At 45.9% G+C, this 24263-nt stretch overlaps 1 protein-coding gene and 1 long non-coding RNA gene across 3 annotated transcripts in view; one reads left to right on the top strand and one right to left on the bottom strand.

Annotated features, from left to right (window-relative positions):
- The window catches only part of NECAB2 (N-terminal EF-hand calcium binding protein 2), a 44976-nt gene extending 21241 nt beyond the window's left edge, over nucleotides 1–23735 (bottom strand). For both annotated transcript variants that reach the window (XM_010717944.3, XM_031555454.1), the window contains exons 1-2: nucleotides 23648–23735; nucleotides 3744–3852 (exon numbers count right to left, since the gene is read on the bottom strand). In XM_010717944.3, coding sequence (XP_010716246.1) covers nucleotides 3744–3852; nucleotides 23648–23699 — 161 coding nt within the window. In that variant the 5' untranslated portion in view covers nucleotides 23700–23735. The remainder of the gene's footprint in view (nucleotides 1–3743; nucleotides 3853–23647) is intronic.
- LOC109369814 lies at nucleotides 14670–16056 on the top strand. The gene is made up of 3 exons (XR_002119326.1): nucleotides 14670–14731; nucleotides 14868–14980; nucleotides 15866–16056. It is a non-coding gene; the product is annotated as an uncharacterized LOC109369814 (long non-coding RNA).
- Nucleotides 23736–24263: the final 528 nt, after the last annotated feature.

The raw sequence follows: 24263 nt of genomic DNA, 5'->3' as shown, positions 1-24263 counted from the left end.
ATAGCTGTAAGCCTAGCTAGGAGATAATGAATGGTAGTGCAACAGAATGCTAATGCTGTGTTCTGACTCCCTGTGAATGGATGTGTACAGCTCATCAGAGGAGTCCTGCTCCAGTGCACGCATCTCTTCTCAAAGACTTTCCTCTGCAGCTATGAAAAATGTATGTGATACAAAAGGAATTGTTAAAATCCCCTACTAGGGCTAAATTAGTTTGGTTAACAGCCACACCTGACCTCTCCTCTTCTGCCACGAGGGATGAGCATCACCGTGGGGATGCAGCCCTGCTGATGGAAGCCCATGGAGCAATGCTAACCCACCACTGGGCCAGGCCCCCACATCTCCCTCATCCCTGGTTCCAGGAATGGTTTTACAGCATGGAAGAGCCCCAGGATACATACAAATACAATGAGACACTTAGTATTAGGACAGGATTAGGTGTCCCACAGGGGAGTGATGCCCTTTAATATCTTCAGCAGTCACATTGATAGTGGGGTCAAGTGCACCCTTAGCAAGTTCATGGACAACACCAAGCTGTGTGGTGCAGCTGATACACCTGAGAGACCCGACGCTATCCAGAGAGACATAGACAGGCTTGAGAGTGGGCCCAGGAGAACCTCATGAGGTTCAACAAAGCCAAGTGCAAGGTCTACACCTGGGTTGTGGCAACCCCCACTATCAGTATAAGCAGGAGGATGTAAGGGTGGAGCACAGCCCTGCTGAAAAGGACCTGGGGGTACTGGTGGGTGGCAGCTGGACATGAGGCAGCAGTGTGCCCTCACACCCACACAGCCAACCATATCCTGGGCTGCATCCAAGCAGTGCAGCCAGCGGGGCAGGGAGGGGGATGTGCCCCTCTGCTCCGTGCTGTGAGACCTCACCTGGAGCAGTGAGGTACTAATGGAGTCTGATCCTTGGATTCTACCACAGGGTTGCAGTGGGGCAGTGGGGGCCAGGAGAGTTACAAGCTGGCTGCAGGGCATGGTGGTATTTTCAGAAGATCTGATATCAGAGGAGCTCTGTGCTGCATGAACTCATTCCCAGTGCCTGGGCACCTGCCTGGCTTGCACAGCTGTCCCCAGCCGCACGTTGGTAAGAGGCTTCTGCTTTCCTTGGGTGTGCAATGCACACAGGCACACTGTACTTCTGGAGGCTGTGCCCTACAGCTGCCCCTCAGCTCAGGGAACACCAAGAGGAGTAAACAGCTGCAAATAGAGCAGCATTTCCCAGGTGAGAATGATTTCTAAAGCCTTTTTCTGCGGCTAAATCATAGATCTATATGAATATAAAATCATAGATCTATATGAATATATATATATATTTAAATGTGTGTGCATATGTGCTTGTGCATTATACACATAATTTGTGCATTTCTGATAGCATTGATATCAATAGTAACGTATCATTACCACCCCATTAGTTTTCAGGCAGTTCCCCATAAAGCACTGCCAAAGCCTGAGTGAGCAGCCAACACAAGTGACAAATCAATCCCTGGCAGCGTCTTGCTTTGCCTCCTGCTTTGAATGGGAATAAGGAAGGTGGAAAGGAGTGTTCACCATGGAGAGGAAAACACCACTTGATCATCTCTTTTCAGCAACAGCAGGATTCTGAATATAAGTTGCCAAAAGCAATTGAAATACGTGACAGATTTTGCTGTTCCTACTGGCAGATGCAATAACCAGCATGGATGAGGACAGCAGGAGGGCTTTGCTGCAGATAGGGAATTTTTCTGCCAACACTATCCACCAAGAGTGCAGTAGCAATACTGTTGTGTTTTGAGCCAAGAATTGACCCTGGAATAGGATCACGGAACATGGTGCCATCCCATAACTGCATCTGCACAAAGCCACGCTCCTCATTCAGGTCCATTCAGCCACATCACTGATCTCCTGGAGACTTTTTCAAGGCCATCAGGAAGAATGAAGTCTCACTAATCCCTTGGCTGCGTTTGGGTGTCTCATTTTGGTTCTGCACTCTCCTAACTGCACCCTGCTGACAACCAGGCGTTGTGCTGGGTGCTGTGTTCCTGAAAGAGCTACATTCCTCTGAGCCATGGCTGCTCCTGTATTATAGGCCAAACCCATTCCCACCCACCTGCCCAACTATTCTCCTTTCTATGCTCTTCCCAACCAAACCAAGTAGAGAAACCAGCACAGATATGCATTCTGTCTACACAGGTAAGACAGTTTCCCTGCTCCTAAAACTGCTCCAGGAAATCAAATTCACATTTTGCAATTTAGGTGGTGATAGCAATTAGTAACAATCAGTAGGAACATAACTTTCTTCATTTTCCACTCTAGCTGTAATGTAGTTTTGATGGCAAACTTTGCTTTGTACACCAAGCAAACTCAATGAGCAGTATGAGATGGGGGAAGTTAAAAAACAGTGTTAAAGATGAATTAAATTCCTCTTTCAAATAACAAATAATTCAAATTAAAATGGCCTTTTGGAAAGATAAACTTCATATTGTCCTCACATGCTTCAGCTTAGGACCCCACATTCTTTCTAAGCCAAATGCAAACTCGCATGCCCAGGTGATGCTATAGATATCACCTGGATAAACAGGCACACAAAGAAGGAGGCAGCATGCCTCATTCACCTGTATGATAGTTAATGGTATTACTGGCCCACACTTCCAAATCTCATGGCTCTAGTGTTATTTTTTTACACTAAAATCCAAGGCACTTGGCTGCTCTCACAGCATCAGCTGAAGAGGAAGCTTTGGAACAGACGAGTCATTCCTAGCCCACCTCAGTGACAAAACCCCTGAAGTTTCTCTAATTAATTAGCTGATGAGTAATATGTATCGCAGTGGTGTCGGGCACTGCTGAGCTTGGTGGCCACTACACACACAGGTAAGGCAGGGTCTAGAGGCTTCATTCACCTGCTAGCTGAAGTCTCTGCAATTAACGAGGCTATTATTTTTCTAAGTGCTTGCTTTGCAGCTCCTTATTTGAAATACAATTCTCTTTTCATCTTCTTTCTTTGGATGGATTTTTTCTCTCTGGAGGAATAGTAGTCTCTCTGGAATGTGACTCAGTATTGGCTTTCATTTGGATTTCTGAGCAGCTTCATCCATGCAGGCTTTTGAAGTATGATTCCTCTTGGAAGGAGAAATAATCCAGCAGGCTGCATCTTTGTGCACAATGGGAGCAGCCAGGTGCCTCACTGAACCTCATCTTTGGTGCACTGTAAAACCAAAGCACACTTTGCTGCCTCCCACCCCATCACGTCCCTGTGGGACAGTAAGTGTTGTATTGCAGTGGGATTCATCCCCACATCTGGGCTCTGTGTAGTCAGAAGTATGGCCATGTAGGGCAGAAGGTGCCCACAGTGAGGGCTACAGGGCTGGGAGGCAAAGAAAGCAGTGCAGGTCTTAAATCCTCTCTGTTTGTTGTGGGCAAGGTAGCTGGGCAGGGTGGAGCTTGCAGATTCATACTGTTACCTTTTACAGTGCAGCAAAGCTTTTAAATGGAGTGGAAAAGAAAAAAGGCCATTTAAATGTCCTCACAGTTAACAGTAAGCATCACTTCAGATATCACAGAGATCAAATTGCATGAAAGAAAACAGCCTGCAAAACAAAAACAAACAAAAAAACATAAAGAGAAAAGGAGCCACCATGACAAGACACAGACCCAGCAGATATGGAGACTTAGCAATGTTTGGCAAAAGGGACTGCATGCCTGCATCGCCTCTGGGGCACCCAAACATCATGCCCCCAGCTCTGTGGGATGGGGGGAACTTACTTTGTGTTGTCTGAGTCGATGGTGTGGAAGAGATTCTCGAGTTCCTCCTCATTGAGCGTCCCGTCGGAAAAAAAGGCCTGGAACTCCTCCAGGGACAGCTTCCCATCATCTGCAAGCAGCAACACAGAGCATGAGGAAGGAGCAAAGTGATGTGAAACCAAGAGCTGCTCCCACACGGGATCTCAGAGGGTCTCCAGGTGGTTCTGCAGGACCTGCCCTGCAGGCAGAGCCAATACACTGCACGGGGACTTCTGGGGTCTCCAGCAGCAGCAGGGACAGCCACATTGCTCCTGGGTGTTAGCAACTAATTGGGTTAATTAACCCAAAGCAAGCCCAAAGAGGAAGTGCTTGAAAGCTGTATCCTAAAATTTAATTACATAAAATAAATGGAGGAGCATTTTGCCTGCCATATGTTCAGGATGCTCACTAAGGGATGTTTAATACACACAGAATGGGTCTGGGCTGGGCTTAGTGACAGACCCTGCAGTACCACCTCCATTCCAACACCAGACTGGACAGAAATGCAAAATAGCAGCTAACAAACATAGCATGGCACATTTTGCTTCAGCTGCCAACTGTTTAAACACATAAGGGCTGTGTAACCTTAATGTTGTGCCTTTGCTTTGGCAGGGAGGTGATGACGTACAGGATCCATCTGCCTGGCCATACAGGACAGCTCACAGTGCCTCCTGACAGAGCTGCAGCACACAAAGGAATCACGGAATTATAGAATCATTAAGGTTGGAAAGACCACTAAGATCATCAAGTCCAAACACCAGCACATCCCCACCATACCCTGAAATTCCTCTGGTGCAACTTAAAGCCATCACCTCCAGTCTTATTGAAGGAGTCACAAGGCAGAGGTTTAGCAGTGCTCTCCTGGGCACCAAGAGCTGGAGCAGCAAGCAGCAAGCTCACTGGCAAACTCCTTCTCACAGGTTTGTGTTGGTGCCCCCTCCAGCCATGTGTACTGGGGTACTTTGCCATCCTCACCTCCAGACTTGTGGGATGGCCTGCTGTCTGTGGGAAAGGCACTCTGCTCCCAGCTCAGATCAAAAAATAACCTCCAGCTGTAAAGATCTGGCCATGTGTCAACTACTGCCAAGAGCTCGGCCATTCACAGCCTCAGAAGTTTGTAGAGTGGAAATGTTGACAACTTTGCAGCAGGAGAAGATATCATTTATTATTTAATTGAATCAGCTATAAACGCTGCTGCTGCTTTTTCAGAAAATGATCTCAAGGACAAAATTAGCCAACTTACCACATGCACCTCAATAATTCTTCTCTGAACTAAATAAGTCTGCTGCTCCTAAAACAAATTTGCATTGCCAAATGCTAACTCAGTTTTGCCTGCCTGACACAGATGAAGTTAGAGTGGTGATGAATTGACTCTCGGATATCTGTTTAATTGGCAATTACAAAAGGAACGCAGCAGGAGAACAAAATCTCAAACAACCAGTGAAAAGGGTATAATTTTCTGAGCAGAACAGTGTCTACAGAGTGCCCTCAGCTGTGTTCCTTTCCCAAAACATGAATTCATTTCTGCAGAGAGGTTGCAGAATGATGGTGTACCATCCCCTCATACATTCCACGGGATCAGGGCTCTCTGCCCGATGAAGTTCTGTCCCAGAGCACTGGGTACTGAGGCACTGTGGGCTTCATTCCAGCTTTGGGACAGATGCTCATTGGCGGGGAAAAGACTCAAACTCGAGAGTGTCTGGAAAAAAGTACTTTGTTTAATGATAGCAGGTATATGAAGGCAGAAATCAAACCATGTGGTGGGGGGAGATATTTATTTAATATCCCAGCTGGAACAGGCAGTGGTACTTGGATGTTAACACAATGGTGATGCTCTTTTGCATTTAGAGGCTGCACCCAGAGCAATGGCCCCATTCACACGAGACACATCCACCTCTGCACACAGGAGGAGCAGTGCCACCACGGTGCTCTGATTCAGTGCCCTCACAGGAACAAGGGCTGACTGACCCCGACTGGCAACGACTGCATGTCTGTTAGCACCAAGCTCAAAAGGACAGTATTTTTCTGTTCCAGGAGGTCTGAACTGTTCTGTACTTTTGCTGCAAACCTGAAATTAGCACTTGCTCACCTCAAAGCTATGCTTCCTCATGAAGGGCAGGCAGAGTTAATCTCCCAGGAAATTCTTTATGTCAGCTTGCTGGGAAAGAGAAACTGTAAAGTCAGGAGACTTCTTTTCAGTAAAGTGCTTGAATCTGAATTTACAGCTCACTCATCTCCAAAAGACACAGTAAAAGGTGCTGGAAAGATTCAGGAAAAAGCATTTTCCTTTACCTAGTTTCTTTCTTATAACTCGTCTATTTCACTTTACTCCTCCTTAGCTTTTCCGAGGTTTATTTATCTGGTTGCAAGAGTCAATTAGTGAGCAGCAGCCCCACATCAGCCTGCAGCTCCGGCAGCATGGGGTGGCAACATCACAGTGATGCACTGCAACAGAAACACAGCACAAATCTGTGTGCTGAAGGCTTGTTGCAGCACCAGTGTGGGAATGGCCCCGTGGTGTTTAAGCACACAGAGCCCTGATGGGTGAGTGAAGGGTCTAGGAGAAGAAGCAGGTGACAGCAAATTTCATTTGTTTTTTGGAGACCCCACAGAATGTGGATAGGGAAATGTGTAATTTTGACTGGCAAACAGTACTGGAGACATTCATTCCGCACTAGATAACACCACCAGCAGTTGCCAGCTTAAAGATGATTGTTCTTTAGTGCCTACCTACCTGCAAACATAGAAGGTAAAAGCAAGACAGAGTAACGAGGTCATCCCAGTGCTGCATATCTATAATTGCAAAACGGGCTGGGAGCAGCATGATGCTGGAGACAGCAGACAGGGACAGCTTCAGGGAGCTTGAGTGATAAGAGAAAGCAGAGGGGCTGGGTTGCAGGAGGTCAGATTGAAGTGGCGGAAAGGGAGGATGGTGCCCACAACACCATGGACACATGTCTGCGATAAGAGCCAAAGGAGATGCTGCGCTCCAGGAGCGGTCTTATCAACAGCCACAGCAAAGCAAGGTTGTCCTGACAGCAGCAGTGTCTGCTCTCATTGAGAGTGGATACATCTCTGGAATCTGCTTTTCCTGAAAGCTGTTGTGTGTGCCAGTTGGATGAACGTCTTACCAAGCGTTTCCACGCAGCCCATGGAGGCATTTCAGCCTTTAGAACGCACTTCTGCTTTGGGTAAGAAGAGTAATAGAAAAATTGAGATTCTGCACCAATTTCATTAAACAAAGTAAGTATCTGTAAGACCTAGAGAAACCACGGCCACTTTTTCACACGGATGAGCCTACTAAAAGCAGGCAATCTGCTCCACCAGTTCACTGCACCTTCAAGGGGCCAAACCCAGTCCTGTGGGTCAGCACCTGAGTTGTCAACAAGGGCGAATGTCGTCAGCCAGAAACTGTGCGCAGGCACTGAGCGACTGAGGAGAGAGATAATCGGACGGCAGCTGCTCTGCAATCATTCCTTCTGCAGTGCACCATCTTCTTCGCACTCCAGCTTCTCAAAATAATTCAATCACAGGCGAAGGCCAAAGCGAATTTCCAGCCACATAGAGCCATCAAAGTTAAAACTAACTAGGGAGAGGAGGGTGTGATGGAGATCATCGGGCTGCCTTGCGGGGGTTTTTACCATTGCTCCATTAGTCATTGTAACAACCTGACAAGTCCGGGAGCAGCTTTGGTGCTTTCTAACCTATGCAGTCAGGCTGTTCCCACCCACTGATGAAATGGGGCAAAATGAAGCTAGGACCATAAATCATCCAAAATACAGCAAATGTGTTGGCTGAGTATTTGGAAATTCACTCGGAGATAAAAGAGCTTAAAGCAACTACAAAGGAAGATTCTGTTTGCTAAGTCCAGTTGGAACTGCTCATATATTACCTAGCAATATTAGAAATACATTTTGTTCCTTATTTTTATTACTGTATGGTCACTAAAATGCTTCAGTCCTGCTTATTGTTCAAGCTCCAACAGAACTATGGGTAAGAAAATCAGATTATTGTGACCTGTGAACAAAAACAACTGCTCTTTTTTTTCTTTCTCTGAGTTATGTGTAGGTACAGAGGCCAGCAAGCACATGGCCTGGCTTCAGAATGGGACCCTTCATCCACATGAGGTCAGTGGGAGGAAGAAGTAAATTGCTAGGATTATGGTAATTTCCTAGTGAAAAGAATGCTCTAAATGATTCCAAAATCACCTTTTTGCTCATGGCAATTAGCTTTCACCCAGCCCAGAGGTTTTGCCAAGGGATGACACCAGGCTGAGTGATGCACACAGATGTCTTGATGTCAGACTGTGTTCCCACCACCACCGACTTCTGTTTGAAGCACTTCTATATGTTTCTTAATGCTGGCTGTGACTGCTGATGGGAGCAATGAGTTGTTCCCACACAGTCCCCTCACATCTGGAAACTTTTACCCCCCTTTTCTTCTCTCTCTGCACTCAGAGCATTCCGTAGAGAGACATAACTCACAAAATAGCAGAGGACATCCCCCAGACAGACATCCCATTCCGTCTCGAGTTATTTACCCCAGCAACAAAGATCAGCTCTCCTTCAGAAACATAAGGTACTTCACATTAAAACAAGTTTCATTACAAAACCTATTTAGTCAGTTTTGTTCTTTTGCTTTCTGTTCTGCAGCAGATCATAGAAACATAGAATCACAGAATTATGGGATGGCTTGAGTTGGATGGGACCTTGAAAACTAGAGTTCCAACCCCCCAACTGTGGGCTGGCTGCCCCCAACAGCTGAGGCTGTCCAGAGCTCCATCCATGGCCTTGAGCACCTCCAAGGGATGGGGCCTCACTACCCACTGAGTAAAAAAAAAATTTCTTCTAATACCTAATTTAAATCTAAATCCTTCATGTCCTATCACTATCAGACCATGTAAAAAGTCTTAACCTCTTTAATGACCTCTTCATTGGTGAGCACAGATCTAGTAATGCTTCTCTGGTTGGTCTGTCCAATAACTGGGTCAGAAAGTTATCATCAAGACTCCAGGAGTCTCCTAGATTGCTTGCAGCTCACTGTGTTATTTTCCCAGCAGACATCCAAATGGTTGAAATCCCCATCAGGATGATGGCCTGTGAGTGCAATGCCTGCTGTAGCTGAAGCAAGAAGGCCTCATCAACTGGCTCCCCTTGACCAGGGGGCCCCAACAAACAGTTGAACTTTGTTGATCTGGTCCCTAATTTTAACTCACAAACTCTCAACCTGTTCTATCCACTTCTTAACACAGAGGGCAACTCTCCCACCCCCGTCCCCTCCCTCTCACTTCTGAAAAGCATGTTGCTCTCGATTGTAGTGTTCCAGTTGTATGATTTGCCACACCATATTTCTATGATAGCAATTAGATCACAGCTTCCTAATTGCGCTGTGGCTTCCCATTCCCCTCCTTATTTCCCATGCTGTATGACGTGCAGAGGCATTTCAACTGGGCTATCAGCTGTGTTACCTTCTTGGAGGAGTTCTCCCAGATTCCTTTGGGACAAATCTGAGGTTTTCCCCTGCTGCTTCCAGAAATGACAGTGTTCCTCAATCCTTCTCTGTTACTTAAAAGTCCATTCCCTTCCTGCATCAAATCTAGTTTACAGCTCTGGTGATGAGCCCAGCCAGCTTGCTGCTCAGAACATTCCTGCCCCTCCTGGTCAGTTGTGTCTTATCTGATGTCAACATGGCTGGTCTGTCAAAGGATTGAAACTTGTCCGAGGTTATAGTACCCAAAACCCTGAGCGTGACACCATTCTCACAGCCATTCATTCAACTGGCCTGTTTTCCTCCTTCTGCCCAGTGACCAACCAGGAGGATGGAAGAGAACACTACCTGTATTCCCAAAGCTTTCAACATTCTCTCATGGGACATAAGGTCTCTTTTAATATTTTATAATTTCCTCATTGCAGCCTCCTGTGACCCAATTTGAATGAGCAGAAGCAGTGGACAGCAGTCCCCTCACTTTATCATACCCAGTAATCTCTTCTGGAAGTCAAAAATGCGGGCCCCCGACAGGCAGCAAAACTCTCTGGAGAGATTATCCAAGTGGCAAAGAGGAGCCTCGGTGCCTTGCAGAGAGGAGTCCCCAGTCAGTAACATCCTTCTTCTTTCTTTGAGTCCTTGGTTGGACCAATTTAAAGTGGCTGCCTGTTCCTAGGTCTGATACATTATCCTCATCCCGTCCTCTTTCCATATCCAGAGTCCTATACTTGTTGCTCAGGGGCACTTTGGGTCAAAGGGAAGACTCCTCCCTCCTGCTCTGAGAAGAAATGAGGGTCCAGTTTCCCTCATCTTAATGTTTTTGTCGTCCGTCTCCTCAAAGTCTGAAGCTGGCTTACTTCCTTCCCTTGCACATGCAGCAGCATGGCTGGCAATCTTCCCCTTGGGAGGTGGCCTGGGTAAAATGCAGACTTCTCTTATAGTCAGACAGCTGGACCTCATTCACCAGCAATGCCAGGACCCAGCAGTGCCCATTAGCATGCCAGCACAGTCACCAAGCTGCTCAGCCTTTATCTTCAAATCAAGCCTTTTGTTGTCCCGGAATTAGAAGTAATTTTGAAATTAGTTTTAATGGGAGCTATAGATAGAAATCAAATGTAGGCTGGTAGGCAGGAGACATGCAAGAGGGATGGAGCACATGGTCTCCTGCTGCCTTTTGTTAAGGTTTTACTTCTTTTGATTTTCCAGATAACCTTTATCCTGCTGTAACAAGCTGATTTAAATGTGCATTTTTTTTTTCCTGCTCTCACTCCATATCTTGGCTTTGGATATCACACGTTTTTCCGAACACAATCTACAGAAATTCCCATTCTTTCATTAATTAAATGCTGGGATCAGACTTTGCCAGTGTACAAACAGTCTGGTCACAGTCAGTGCAATTGCTGCTTACAAGAGTAGTAGCCTACAGCGCTGCCTTAAGCTATCATTGTGCTATAGAAAAACAGGAGATGAAGTAGCTCAGGCCTGTTGGTAACTGAGTCGGCTGCAGCAATCCCAACAGCTGCATGTTCTGACCTCAAATCTCTCTGCTTCCATTTAAGGTAACGTTCTCCCAAGAAAACCTTGCTAAAAAAGAACAGAATCCATCTCCTGCAGTGCCTTGAAGCTAACTGTTCTGCAGGGAGAATTTGCTAGCCATGGGAAATATGCTAAAAGTCAATAGCAGGAGAAAATCTAATATTTGAACAGGTATATCAGAATATTAAGTACCATAGTTCTTCGCTATCTGTTCAACAAATAGTTCATTTTTATGCATTAACAAACCATTACTCTTCTCATTAACTGCTGCTCTTTTCCTTCCTGAATATGCACATGAAGCACTAGAGCTGTTGGCTGTAGACAAATTAGCAGGAAATTACAGAGGATTACAGAGCTACAAACTTCTTGCTTTCTGCAGCCCCATGGAGCAATAACCAGATTGCACTGGCAGCACCGCTGATTTTCCACCCAGCTAACAAGCTGTGCAGGGATGAAGGCAGTCAATTAAACTTATCTGAAAAGCAGATCTCGCATTTGCATTCTCAGAAAGCAGGAGTTAGCCTCATGCAGTGCCATCTGCAGCAGACAGGACACCCAGCTCCTTGAGCTCTTGAAAGCCAATGGTCCCCAAACCCCTATTACAAAAGTCACAGGCTCTAAAACAAACTGCTGCTCCTGTCCAATGGTCCCTCTCCCATTGGTTCCTTTGTCCATGGCCAAACCTCCTCCAGGCACATCTGTTTGGAGGTTTCCTTTGCTCCATGACTCAGCAGAGCCTCTGGATCCCATGGATTTGTAGAGCACTTGGTCCTAAATTTATGCTCTCCCTTAATAAAGCTCCTGATCCTCTCAGATATTCTCACAGCCAAATGTCTGCCCAATGCCCAGCACCAGTCCTATGCCCAGCACCAGTCCTATGCCCAGCTCCAGCCCTATGCTGAATTCCAGCCGTACTCTCAGCACCAGCCCTATCTGTGATAGGCACCAGTGCTATTCTCAGTGCCAGACCTATGCTCATCATCAGCCCTGCACCAAGCTCCAGCCCTATACTGAGCTCCAGTCCTATGCTCAGCTCCAGCCCTATGCTTAGCATCCCCTGCGACTCAGCCTGGGTGGGATAGGAGCCCCAGCTCTACCAGAGGTATTTAATGTCTCTAAGCCAGCAGTGTGCAGACCTTTCCAGGCACTTTCATCTGTTTGCTTTGCAAAGCAGCTGAGCACCACAGAAGTAGAGCATCCCTGCAGGGAAGGCACATCTGCTCTGGAAAGATTGCAAAGAGAAACAAAGCAAAACAAATATTAATTCCTGCTCCAGCAAATTTAACGAGCACGTCTTTAATCACATTCTTTCTCAACTACCTTTTAACAAAAGTGCAGCATTCATATCTTCTCTGTTTATTTTTTTTACCAGTGGATCATTTCAAATTAGGAAATAAATAAATAAATAAACAGGACCGTTATCAGGCTTTCCAGCTTTAAGCAAGTGAAAGGATGTTTCAATGCATTTTCCCCAGTTACACATAAAACAGGATTCCATGGTGAGGAGCAGGAGTCTCTGCAGCAACAAACTGCACCAGGAGAGTCCCAGACCCCCGCAGCTTGGCACTGCCAACTGCAAGGAAAATGCAAAAACAATCCCACAGAAATCCACCTCCTGTGATTTCTCACAGCAAATCGAGAACCACAGATACATAAACCCCCAACACAACTGCTCTACTGCAGGCTCCCCTCTGCCCTGCTCTTTGGAATATTCATCTCTGCCACTGCTTGTTAAAATTATCCTACTAGAGAGCGGGTTTCAGTGCAGTCTTTGTGAATTTTTAATGTCCTATGTTACCCAGCTTTTGCTGAATCCATGCTTTTTCCACAGAGCAGCACTTCCACGTGCCTTGCCCTCCCCTCCCAGCACAGTTCTGTCATCAGGCTGGACACAGGGAATGCTGCTCCTTTCCCTTCTTCCTCCTTTACCGTTTCCCTTTGTTCTGTTACTGCTGAAGAGTCATCCCCTTCTTTCTTACAGCCCCTTTAGATACTGACAAGCCTCTCTCAGCTCTCCCTGCAGCCTTCCCTTCTCCATGCTGCACAGCCCCAGCTCTCAGCCTGTCCCCGTAGGGAGGTGTTCCGTCCCTTGGGTCATTTTTGTGGCCCTCCTCTGGATGCACTCCAACAGGTCCGTGTCTTTCTGTACTGAGCACTCCCATCTGGACGCAGTGCTCCAGGTGAGGTCTCACAGCACGGAGCAGAGGGGCACATCCCCTCCCTGCCCCGCTGGCTGCACTGTTTGGATGCAGCCCAGGATATGGTTGGCTGTGTGGGTGTGAGGGCACACTGCTGCCTCATGTCCAGCTGCCACCCACCAGTACCCCCAGGCCCTTTTCAGCAGGGCTGTGCTCCACCCTTACATCCTCCCACTTGAAATGGTAGTAAGGGCTGCTATGCCCCAGTTACAGAACTTGCACGTGTCATTGCTGAACCTCATGAGGTTCTCCTGAACCCACTGCTCAGCACTATGATGCTCCATAGCTTAAAACACGAACATGAATTCCTTTGAGCTTTCTTAGCCTTCCTTAAAGTTTGCAGTGCTGGGGCACACCAGTGTGCCCATGTTGCGCTCTGTGGATACATTCTGAACCTTCCTGTGTTTCCAAGCTTTCATCAAACACTGCGCCTCCAGACTGGCTCAGTACACAGAGGGGTGGGTGACCTGAGCAGTGAGTGAGCTGCTCTGCCACCTGGCTGTACGCACCTGAGATTTACATACATGTGTCTTTTTCATCTACGAAGAAAAGGACCCAAGGATGATATGGAGTATGGCAAATACAGTGCAATCTCTACAAAAACAATGTTGCTGCGAAGTGTCTCAGTACTGACAGATCTCCTGCAAGACCTGAAGCACATAGAGATATCAGTTGCCAAGGGGACTTTGGGCACTCCTCTGCTTGCTTCATCCCAGCAAGACCCCACTGAGCACATCTGAGGATGCTTTGTGATGCTGTTCCCTTCTGGGGAAACCCCAGCAAACCTCCCAGGCAGGCGGACGTGATGGGGACTTAGGGCTTGGTACCACCCTTCATAGGAAACCTCTGATGGAGGGCTCTGATTTTGCCACAGGAGATAATGTATTTACACCCTAATTAATGAGAAGATCTTCTTCTGGAGCACATTGACATGCTTCTGGAGGAAGGAGCTCACCCAGCCCATTTTCTGCCTGCCAGCCCCTGCACCAACCAGCACTGTGCCGGGCTGTGAGGAACGTTTAATCCCCATTCCTCTATAAAAGGATCAGAATGCTCAGCAGGTTGGTAATTCAAAGGTTCAGCCATCCAACCTCCATGTATCAGAGTGAAAAATACACACTGTGGGCTTGAAACTCGAATATTAAAACTGTAGAAGGTAAGAAGCATAAGGGAAAAAAAACCTGCTTATACGATGCCACGAGGGACCAGTGATGTTCTGTAGTGATTTATGATATAAGAAAGCTGCTCGCTTTCATGTTGCCGTGGTTATTCAGCCGCTCGCTGCATGAATACATTTGCTTGGTTCAGCGAGAGGCTCAGAGAAAGAAAATGGGAAGGAAGAGATCAGCTCTAGGATCCAGAATTCTGGTTCATGATTTCTAAAACAAGGCATATCTCTTTGCTCAGCTGATTCCTGCAGCAAAGAGCCCCGAATGGGAGGACTTCAAGGGGGAACGGTTTTAAACTGAGATGGGAGATTTGGGTTAGATATTAGGAGGAAGTTTTTCACCCAGATGGTGGTGAGGCACTGGAACAGGTTGCCCAAGCAGGTTGTGGATGCCCCATCCCTGGAGGCATTCAAGGCCAGGCTGGATGTGGCTCTGGGCAGCCTGGGCTGCTGGTTGGCAACCTGCACACAGCAGGGGGTTGGAACTAGGTGAGCATTGTGCTCCTTTTCAGCCCAGGCATTCTGTGATTCTATGATGACTCAGCTAGAGTGGGCTGGATTCCCTCACTGACCTTCAGTCCTCGGTATAAATGTTTTTTTTTTTATCCCTGCTATGCACAGTCCTGTATTTATAATTTCTCCCACTTCACCTTTCCTCAACTTAATTGCTACCAGAGTGTTTCCCCTTCTGGTTTTCAACTTGGAAATTCCTTTTTCAAGACCTGTGCTCTGCTGTTCCCCAGTTACTGGGTTAGAGGATGCAGCGAACAAACCTACAAACCCGGCTCCTCCCTCTGCACGCCATCAATATTTCATCTTGGTTTCAGTCTTGTGTAAGTGAGCTCTTCCCATTGCAGCACGCACCTTCCCCCACTGCTTAACATGCACCAAGCACATTAATTAGAGCTGTTATCAGTCCATCTACAAAAGTATAAGAAAGACCCTTCTGCAAGGTGCTAGATGTGCACTGAACAAAGAGTCCAGCACAGTCACATCTCCAAGTCCTGATCCCCATCTCTGTGAACAAAGCACAGAATGCTATCAGCTATTATTTCCCAACAGCTGTCTGGTGTGCAGCAAAACAGGGTCTGTGAGGGTGAATACTCTGATTTTGGCTAATCCGAGGCTGTTTGCTGATAAAAATTCAGCCTAAAAAGGAAGGAAAATCATCCTTGCTTAATGGAGTGTGACATGCTTGAGAGCCAGCAAAGCAGTCAGCTGGAAAGGAAACATTTTGTGATGAACAGAAAACCCTCTAGAAAGGAAACTTATTTTCAGAGTACGTCTGCTGGCCGACCAGGTGCCAAGCTATGGCTGTGTGACAAAGGGCATCGTCTCCCTCCCCACCGTGTGCCCGTAAGACAGTTATTCCTCTCACTGCGGTCTATATTACCTGGGAAAAAAGAATGAGGGAGATAATAGGAAGAAAGATATCCTGTGATTTATAGCTGTTCCTGGCCAGCTGCCCAAACGTAGGCGGCCAGAACATATTTTCCACAATTGTCTGGCAAAAAAATTGCTAGGGAATTAGAAGGATTATTTGCAGCAGTTCTGGTTTCAATTTTTGCCTTATTTAATTTTAAGCTCTAATGAACTACCTTTAATAAAGGCAGCAGGTTGCAGCAGAACGTAATTAGTGGCAAAGGCAAAGCCCCCCCACTCTGTGTGGCAATGGGGCAGGCAGTGGGAGTGCAGCACAGTGATTTTTCTTCCCCCAGGGCTCAAGCTGAAAGGCAAAGGAGAGCCCCACTGCCAGGAGAAGGAAGAAGCACTCCATCTGCACATCAGTCCCAAGGGGAATCCACTGCTCGCTAAGGTTGTTCAGACCAACATCAAGTAGTGAAACTGGATGCCATGAAGATTTAATAAAGAACCTAAAAAATTACTAACTTGAGCCATGAAGCAAGAGAAGGCAGCAAGCTCTATGGCTCTCCTGCATGACAGATAAGCACACCGCTTGGTCCTGGAGCATCTCCAGAGAAGGGCAACAAAGATATGAGGAGTCTGAAAACAGTCTGATGGGAGCAGCTGAAGGAATGGGGTGGGTGAATCTGGAGAAGAGGAGCTCAGGGGAGAACTCATGGCTCTGCAATTCCAGACAGGAGGTTGTGATGGGGGGGGGGAGGGGAGGAGGGTCAGCCTCTGCTCCCAGGTAACAGTGAAGTGATGGCTTCAAGTTTCTCCAGGAGAGGGTCAGGTTGGATATTAGGAACAATATTTCTCCCACAGAGCGGTGATGCAGTGGCACACCTGCCCAGGGAGGGGGGGGAGTCCCCATCCCTGGAGGTGTTCCAGAGCCATGGGGATGTGGCACTGAGGGACGTGCTCAGAGGGCGTGAGATGTGGCACTAAGGATCATGGTTCAGTGAACAACAATGGTGGTAGGTGCACACTTGGACAAAATGCTCTTAGACGCCTTTTCCAACCTTAATAATTCTATGATTCTGTGATTCTAAGTTACCCAAAGTGGCCCCAGGCTTGGCAGTGTTTGGCTAAATCACAACAAATACAAATGTACCCTTGTAGCTCAACCCTGAAAACCATCTGAAAACCATCTGGTCCCTCCTTGGCAGTGTATGCTGGGCATGGCCACATATCAGTTGAGTCACCCAGCCCTCCCATTTGCCCAACCACTATTGCCATCCATGTTAGAAAAGTCCTTTCCAGGCATTTTTAAATTTCATCCCTGCTAAAACCAACCAACCAACCAACCAACCAAACAAAACAAAAACAAAAAAAAACACATGAGAAATTTAGCAGGAGGAATATTGATTTGTTAGATCTACCTTGAAAGTTTTCTGATACAGCAACATGAGACAATAATGAGATGGATGGAACAGTGCCCAAGATGTCTGAGCTGCCAATGTCCATCACAGCCCTCACCCTGCCTCGTGCTGTCATTTCCAAGTAGAGGAAACTCCCATGTGGATGCCCTCCTCCTGCAGCAGGGTAGGGGCTCATATCACCAACGCAATGGAGAGAGATGTCAGGACAGTTGTGCACAAATACAGACCTATCTGCAAGGGAAATGCATGTATATAGCAAACATTAGGACAGCTACAGATGCAGGTCTCCAGGCCAGCTGGGAGCATCCAGGGATGTCCGTGATCCATGGAAACCAGTCCAAAACCCACCACTTTTGATGACAAAGGTCATATTTTTTTGGCCAGAGATCTCAAGGAGCTCTGTAAATGTCTCACAGCGCCCTTTGCTGGCTGTCATCATGCTGAGTAGACACATTTGCTATGCAGTGTCCAATTAAATTTCTCAACTTTGGCTCCAGAAAAAAAATTTCTTTTGAAAGTCCCCCTGACTAATTGAACAGCTTTTCAAAGCCTCCTTGGGAAACCACGATTCCTTATCCCCACCCTTCACAACCTGTAACACAGCCATTAAATCGTAGAACCATTTTCTTTTCAGCCTGAGGTATATAATGAGGGTAACAGAAGAAAGCCCACATCTCCCAGCACAGGGAGAGAAGAGAATAAAGACTGTTGTCACTGGATTTCAAACCTTCATTGGCGTACCTGAAAGCACACTGGATCAAATAGTCCAAAATAGGCCAGGCAGAAGCAGCAACCCCTGCTCCGTGTCCTCGATGCCTTTGACCCAAATGCTGCTGTTTGTCTCTATTTGTGTGTTAAAGGCATCGAAGGAGGCTGGGTTGATGTTTGGGCACTGACGGATTGCTCCCAAACAAAAGCCAGGCCAGACTCCTCCATCCCCATTTTACAGGTGTGCTTAGGGGTGCCTGGGGAAGTGGGCTTCATCGTGAGGCTCATTCCTTAAAAGATGTACTCAGTGGGTGAAAGTTCAGAAGAAGCCTCTGCCAAATTCCCTTAGCAATCTCCCATTAAGCCTGCCTGGGAATTAGCAGCATGCATCCACTGCTCTCAGCTGATTCATAACTTGAGTAATGAGGATGGGCATTCTGCATGGCACCAATTAGGCACTCAGGCTGTCAGGTATTAACCGAAGTGTCAACAAGACAGCTGCCTGGAAGGCCAGGAGCCCTACTTAAATAGAGCAACGTTTGCTTCACGAACTTTCATGGTACTTTCTATTTTCACCTTGGCAGGGATAAGCTTTAGGTGCAGGTCAGGAGTAACAATTTTAGGGAATGATGGGCAGTAAAACTTTGCTCTGCAGAAATAGGCAGGAAATGAATAGTTGTGGAAATTAAACCCATATGCTGACCATACCAGTGGCTTGAGCTCATAGGAGAGTTTCTGGGCTGCATCCAACCTTGCACCAGATAAACGACACATAGGCCCTGGTAAAAGCTAGACTGGTGTGTAAGCGTCAGCACACAGTGCAGGGAGATATAGTGCTAATGCAGCCTGTAGTCCTGATCCTATGTACCCAGTTGTAAGGTCCATCCATTTGGCAGAATGAAGGTGGCTCAGCTCAATAAGTATAAAAAACCTTGATTCTAATATACATCTGCTAATATGAGAGAAGAGAAATGAGTCCTAAAATTACTTCAGCTCTTTACTGCTGCAACACAGTGGGCACTAAATATCCTCATACTTGTGCTGAAAGAAAAAAGCATCCCTAGAAGGGCTTGGTGGCACAAATATTGGGAAGTTACCATCACCAGGCTGGTCAATGGCAGAAATTAAACCGATTCAGTACACCAATTTCAAGGGTTTAAAGGGTGGGCAGAAGTACATCTAGTGACAGCTTGTAGGGAAAGCCAGAAAACATCTTTCATAATTTTTGCATTAGCTCAAAATTCATCTGGTTGATAGGTTTGTTTATCACTTTGGGAACAGTGTGTCCTGATTTAAACAGATGTCATCTCTTCAAAGCCACGTGTGATGAACTCAGCAAGGACTTGGAAGGATAACTAAATGTACAATGGAGAGAGCTAGGAAACTTATACTTTACACAGAAATCTGAATAACTGAAAGCAGATCAAAACTTTCCCTTGCAAAAACCTTTGTTATGTAGTTTTACAAGGTGCTTCTTGTTTGCAACATGAAATTTTGACTATCAAAATGCAAGATGTTGATTGTTATCATTTATTTTTAAGCAAGAAAAATAAATTCAAGCTGGTTCCAGGTCATGGAAGAACCCAACAGTTTTAGCCATACTTTAAAAACTGAATTCATCACTGCATTTTTCCACTTAAATGTGGGTGACTGCTAATACTGTTTTTTATTATGCCAGAATTATAAATATTCTTACTTAGAACTAATGAATTAATTTGGATGCACCAGTGAGATACGAATAGCTCAAGGTTTTCCCTGGGTGTGAGGAGCAGTAGTCAAGCAGCAGGTAATTACCCTGAACTGGAAGCTAAGTGGTTTTTGATGAGTAACTCATTAGGAGCAGGGACCACAGTGCTCTGAGAGCTCATAGTAAGAGCACAGATTGCAAAACAGGCACACAGTTGTGGCTGTGCAAGGAAGAGCTGTGTCCATTCGGAAGGTTATTAGCAGCAGATGGTTTTTTATCCTGATATGTAATATGGCAGCTCTAGCCTGGAATCTTAAGATGTGATAAAAGCAACCAAAGTCAAAGCCATGAGGTGTCCAGTGTTGTATTACTGAGATCCCAGCTGGTCACCACCATTCCAATTCTGCATAAATGCATTCCATAAAAGGGTCTCAAGTTGATGGGGAGGATGAGGAGATAAGTACTTGTGGGAGATGGAGAGGTCAGCTCAACCTCATCAAAAGTCAACTCACTGATAATGAGGCTCTGGAAGGGAGACAGAAAGTCTGAATGAACAGGGGTGTTTTGTACCTAGGCAAAAGATAAACTCTGCTGATTTTAAGACTTGTTATGGAATTTGCTTGCTTTCTAGACAATGGATTGTTAGTGGAAATTTACTGAATACGTGTATTAGAATATTAAAAGGCTTGCTTAGAATAAGCACAGAGATGGATACACATCATGATCATGATCATCACAGCAATAAAGAAATCTTCCTGGCACAAGAACCCTATGTCGTGTTGCTAACTTGCAATAAATACTCCAAGTCCTTTAATAACTATGAGGAAAATTACCATGCCAAATTCGAACTAAGTTGCCTTCTAAAAATGTTTCAATAAATTAAGAAGGTAAGTAATAATTGATGCCTGCTATTTTTAAACTCCAAACAACTCCAGAAAAAAATATTTTTTCTCAGAAGTGAGATGCCATGAAAAGATAGGTCCATGGAGGGTGAGCAAGCCTCTTAGGTTTCCAGAATAAAGAAGGGACTAAGAAACAACTGCACCTGCTGCAGGGCATCAAGCAAATGGTATGGGATACTTGGCACATGTAGTGATAGGGCAGGGGAAGCGCAGTGCAGCTCTGGGACCTTCGTCCCATTCTCCTAACCCAGAATCCCTCCTCTAAGGTGACATTATAACATATCTCAGTTCTATGGATTGAGAGGACAGCACTGGCATGGGGCATTACTGGCACATTAGGAAGCTATTATCAGAGCAGCACTGCTGGTTACAGGTGGGAGGAGGAGCTCTAAGAGGAGCTGGCACCATCCTGCTGCAAGCTGACAAGGCTCCATGGTCACTCTGGTGTCCAAAGCTGTTTATGTTCCCTGTTTGTGAGCAGCAGACATGCCCCTATCGTTTATAGCACAAACTCACCACACTGGGATATGCTTTATAAATAAAGGTATTAAAGGCATAAATCTCCTTTAAGGAGCTCCTAAGTGCCTCTAGCAGATAGCTGTGGGCAACTATTTAAAGAATGGGCCTCCTGGGATGGGAACGGGCATCACTCTGCCACCCTCGGAGGCTCTTAATCAAGGAGCCTTTTCCATCCACCTGCTGCTGCTGTGCTCCAGCTCTTTCTTTACAGCTCTGCTACATCCTCAGCAGGCTCTGAGCTGAAGGTCAGGTCAACAGAAGTATGAAACTTTCCTCTAAGTACAACCAATTAATTTTTTAAAATTTTACATTCAGATTTCTTTGTATTTCATCTCCAAGAACAGCTGAAGATGTTCAAGAGAGCACACACTGAAAGGCTTTGTTCCCATCCATGTCTTCAAATGCACATCTGAGTACACTCCAGTGAATCATTTCTTAACACATCTACAACCAAGAGCAGCAGGGTTGGAGGTAGCAACCTTTCCTGTCACTGCAGTGAATTAATGGGGTGATACAGTTGGGTACCTAGAATGCCATTGTCATTTTCATCCACACTCGTACTGCCCTATCCCTTAGCAGGATCAGTATCTGACCCATTTTCCAAGACAATGGTTACAGATAACAGATACAAAACAGGGAAAGATGCCCTTTAGAAAATGACTTGATGATTCATTGTGTCAGCTTTAACAAATTACATGCAGAATATGCTCTGAGCAGAACTGATTGCATACTCTGAGGAAAAGGTGCTTCCCAGAGATCCTGGGGACAGGATTTATTTGCTAAAGGTGACACAGCCTGGTGTTATTTGCAGCAAAGTGCCCAGTCAGCTCTCTGGCCAGCTGCTCACATTACAGCAGCTAAGGCAGCATCTTGCATTGATAGCACGGTACTATCAAGATGCCCAGCCATGGGAGACTCTGCTGCAGGGACCGGAGATTTTGAGATACGAGTTCTGTTTCTATCAAGTAACATTTTTACAACTAATTGTTGAAATTAGGCTGTTCTATCAAAATCAAAGCATCTTAATCTGAATGCTGCCATTTAATTTGAATGCTGGACTATTTACCTTGTAACTGATTAACAACTTTCAGAAGAGAGTAGCAAAATACGCAGTAGATAACTCAGATGATGGACAGCTCTGCTTCGTGAGCCCACAGCAAGATGCCTCCATTTTCTTTCCACATCTCAATTAAATGATTAAGTATTGCTTTCCAGGGCCGGAGGAATTACATGGCAGTAGGTGGGTTTATTTAGCAAAGAAGGAAAAACACTCCTACACAGAAGGAAAAGATCATTCTGAGTGACTGACAGCTATGCCTCTCAAAGCATGTCTGGAGGTAGCTGAATTATTCACTCTCAGGTCATGGCCCAGTCCTTTGCCCTTTTCTCAGACCATTTACCAGTTTCTCCAGACATCTCCAATGCATTTGTCACATCAAGATGTGCTACCCAGTCTGTTGACCATATAGATGGTCATAAATGTAGCTGTTGTCAACAGGGAAGAGGCTGGGGGCAACTCAAACTGGTCACAGAGACCAAGGCATCCTTCAGTGAGCAGGAGCTGCTCCGTTACCTTACATTAAGCACCTTGGCACATGTAGTGAAATCACCTGCAGGCAGGAACCTCAGCATGCCAGCGAATGTAGAAACCCCTTTCTACAGGAGAGTTGGTCTGGATGGCCTGTAAGACTCCCTACCCACTCAAATGTTTCTAGGATAACATGCTATGGCATCTAATTCTATTGTACATGAATTAATAATTTAATGTGAGGAGCTTTGGAAGAGAGGAGAGAGAGAAGCTCTGCAATCCGCATGGCCGTGCTCTGCAGTTACTACACCTGAACTGGTCATGCTGTGTTCACACCACACACACTGCTTCATGGGGGCTGGAAGCAATCAAGATGCTGGAAAGAATTCCACATGTAAGAACTCTCGGCTGTAGGGATTTACACTTTAAATAGGACACCTCCTTAAGTGTATAGTGGAAGGAGTAGCATGGGAACTTGTATATGACAATTTGAACTGGAGACTCAGTCATTTAGCAAGTTGGAAGCAGGTGGAAATCAACTCAGCAGCACAACTGAGCACCCAAGTCTGCTGGGAACAGCAGATGTGCACCAGCAGGACAGGGCTGTGCAAAGACCCTTGCATGACAACACCACAGCAGCCTGCAACCAGATTTGTAATTATTTTTTCAAATTTTTGCAGGGACTGTATGGCAAATGGAGATTCACAATTATTTAATACTTTGTGACCTAGACTCTCCACTTCTGAGCCATGCAAACACCCCTATCTGACGGTCAAAGAGCATCCAGGGGAGTGCTGTGGTGCTGGACAGGTTCATGTTGGATATTAAGAAAAAGTTCTTCTCCCAAAGAGCAGTGAGGCTGTGGCACAGCTGCTCAGGCAGATAAGGAGGTGTCCAGAGCCATGGGGATGTGGCACTGAGGGATGTAGGCAGTGGGCATGGTGGGGCTGGGCTGGGGTTGGGCTTGATGGTGTTAGTGGTCTTTTCTCTGATGTATGTGCCCAGTCCATCCAGAACCAGGCTACAGATATTCACAGATTTATTTTGCAAAGCTGTTCCAAGATGGCGAAGAATTGGTCCTTCATTTATCACTTGACTGAGGTTAACAAAAATATGTATGTTGTTTTGAGACTTTTAAAATTGCCCCAGATTTGGCAGGTATTGCCGCGCAGACTTGCACATGGGTATCACATCTGCTCTAAGAATACCTCAGCCAAAGAAATGACAAAACCTATTCCAGTGCTTAAACACCAGCAGTGTCAGTCCCAGTAAGACGGATGGCATTTAAACAGTTACCATCTAGGAAAAAGAACAGCAATACTGACAAAAGTTCAGTGACTAAATGGTGAGACATGAATGTCCAGACTTACCATTTTTATCAGCTCTTCTGAAAATCTGGAATTGAAAGAGAGAAAGATGCATTACTGAGGAGTTTGGTTGCACCCCCCAACATCCATATGCTTCCCCCACCCAATCCGAGCTCCTGCTCCAGTGCGAAGGGCAAACATTCCCTGGAAGCATCAGTGCTTTGGCTTTGGAAGTAACTAGTGGGTCTGGTGGTAGGAAGAGTCTCCTAGCACACTGCAATTAATAGCAGAACCCTTGTGCAAGGACTGAAATCTTACAGGCTGCTGCCAGGAATGGCTGTTAGCACAGGTTTGGCCATAAATTACTGAAAAATTAAGATGCTCATAAACTGGACAGAAAAAGGGACATCATCATCATCTCTTCACATCTGATTCTATTAATTTGAGCTAGAGCAGAGATTTTGGCTGTTCAAAGGCATTTCTCTGCAGAGGGAATAAAAGTACCAGCAGGACAGATCAGAGGCAGCCAGAAAAAAAATGCAATCTCTTCTTTTCTGGGTCATAAAATCATTACAGGAAAAAAAAAAAAAAAAGAAGAAGAAGAAACTAGCTGCACACAAGAAACCCAAGAGAACTAAATGATGCAGAATATGATATTAAATGCATACATTAATTAACA

Source organism: Meleagris gallopavo, chromosome 13 (genome assembly GCF_000146605.3).
Source record: "Meleagris gallopavo isolate NT-WF06-2002-E0010 breed Aviagen turkey brand Nicholas breeding stock chromosome 13, Turkey_5.1, whole genome shotgun sequence".
Classification (NCBI taxonomy): domain Eukaryota; kingdom Metazoa; phylum Chordata; class Aves; order Galliformes; family Phasianidae; genus Meleagris; species Meleagris gallopavo.
Note: the sequence above shows the minus strand (reverse complement) of the source record. Positions and strands in the feature narration are given on the sequence as shown.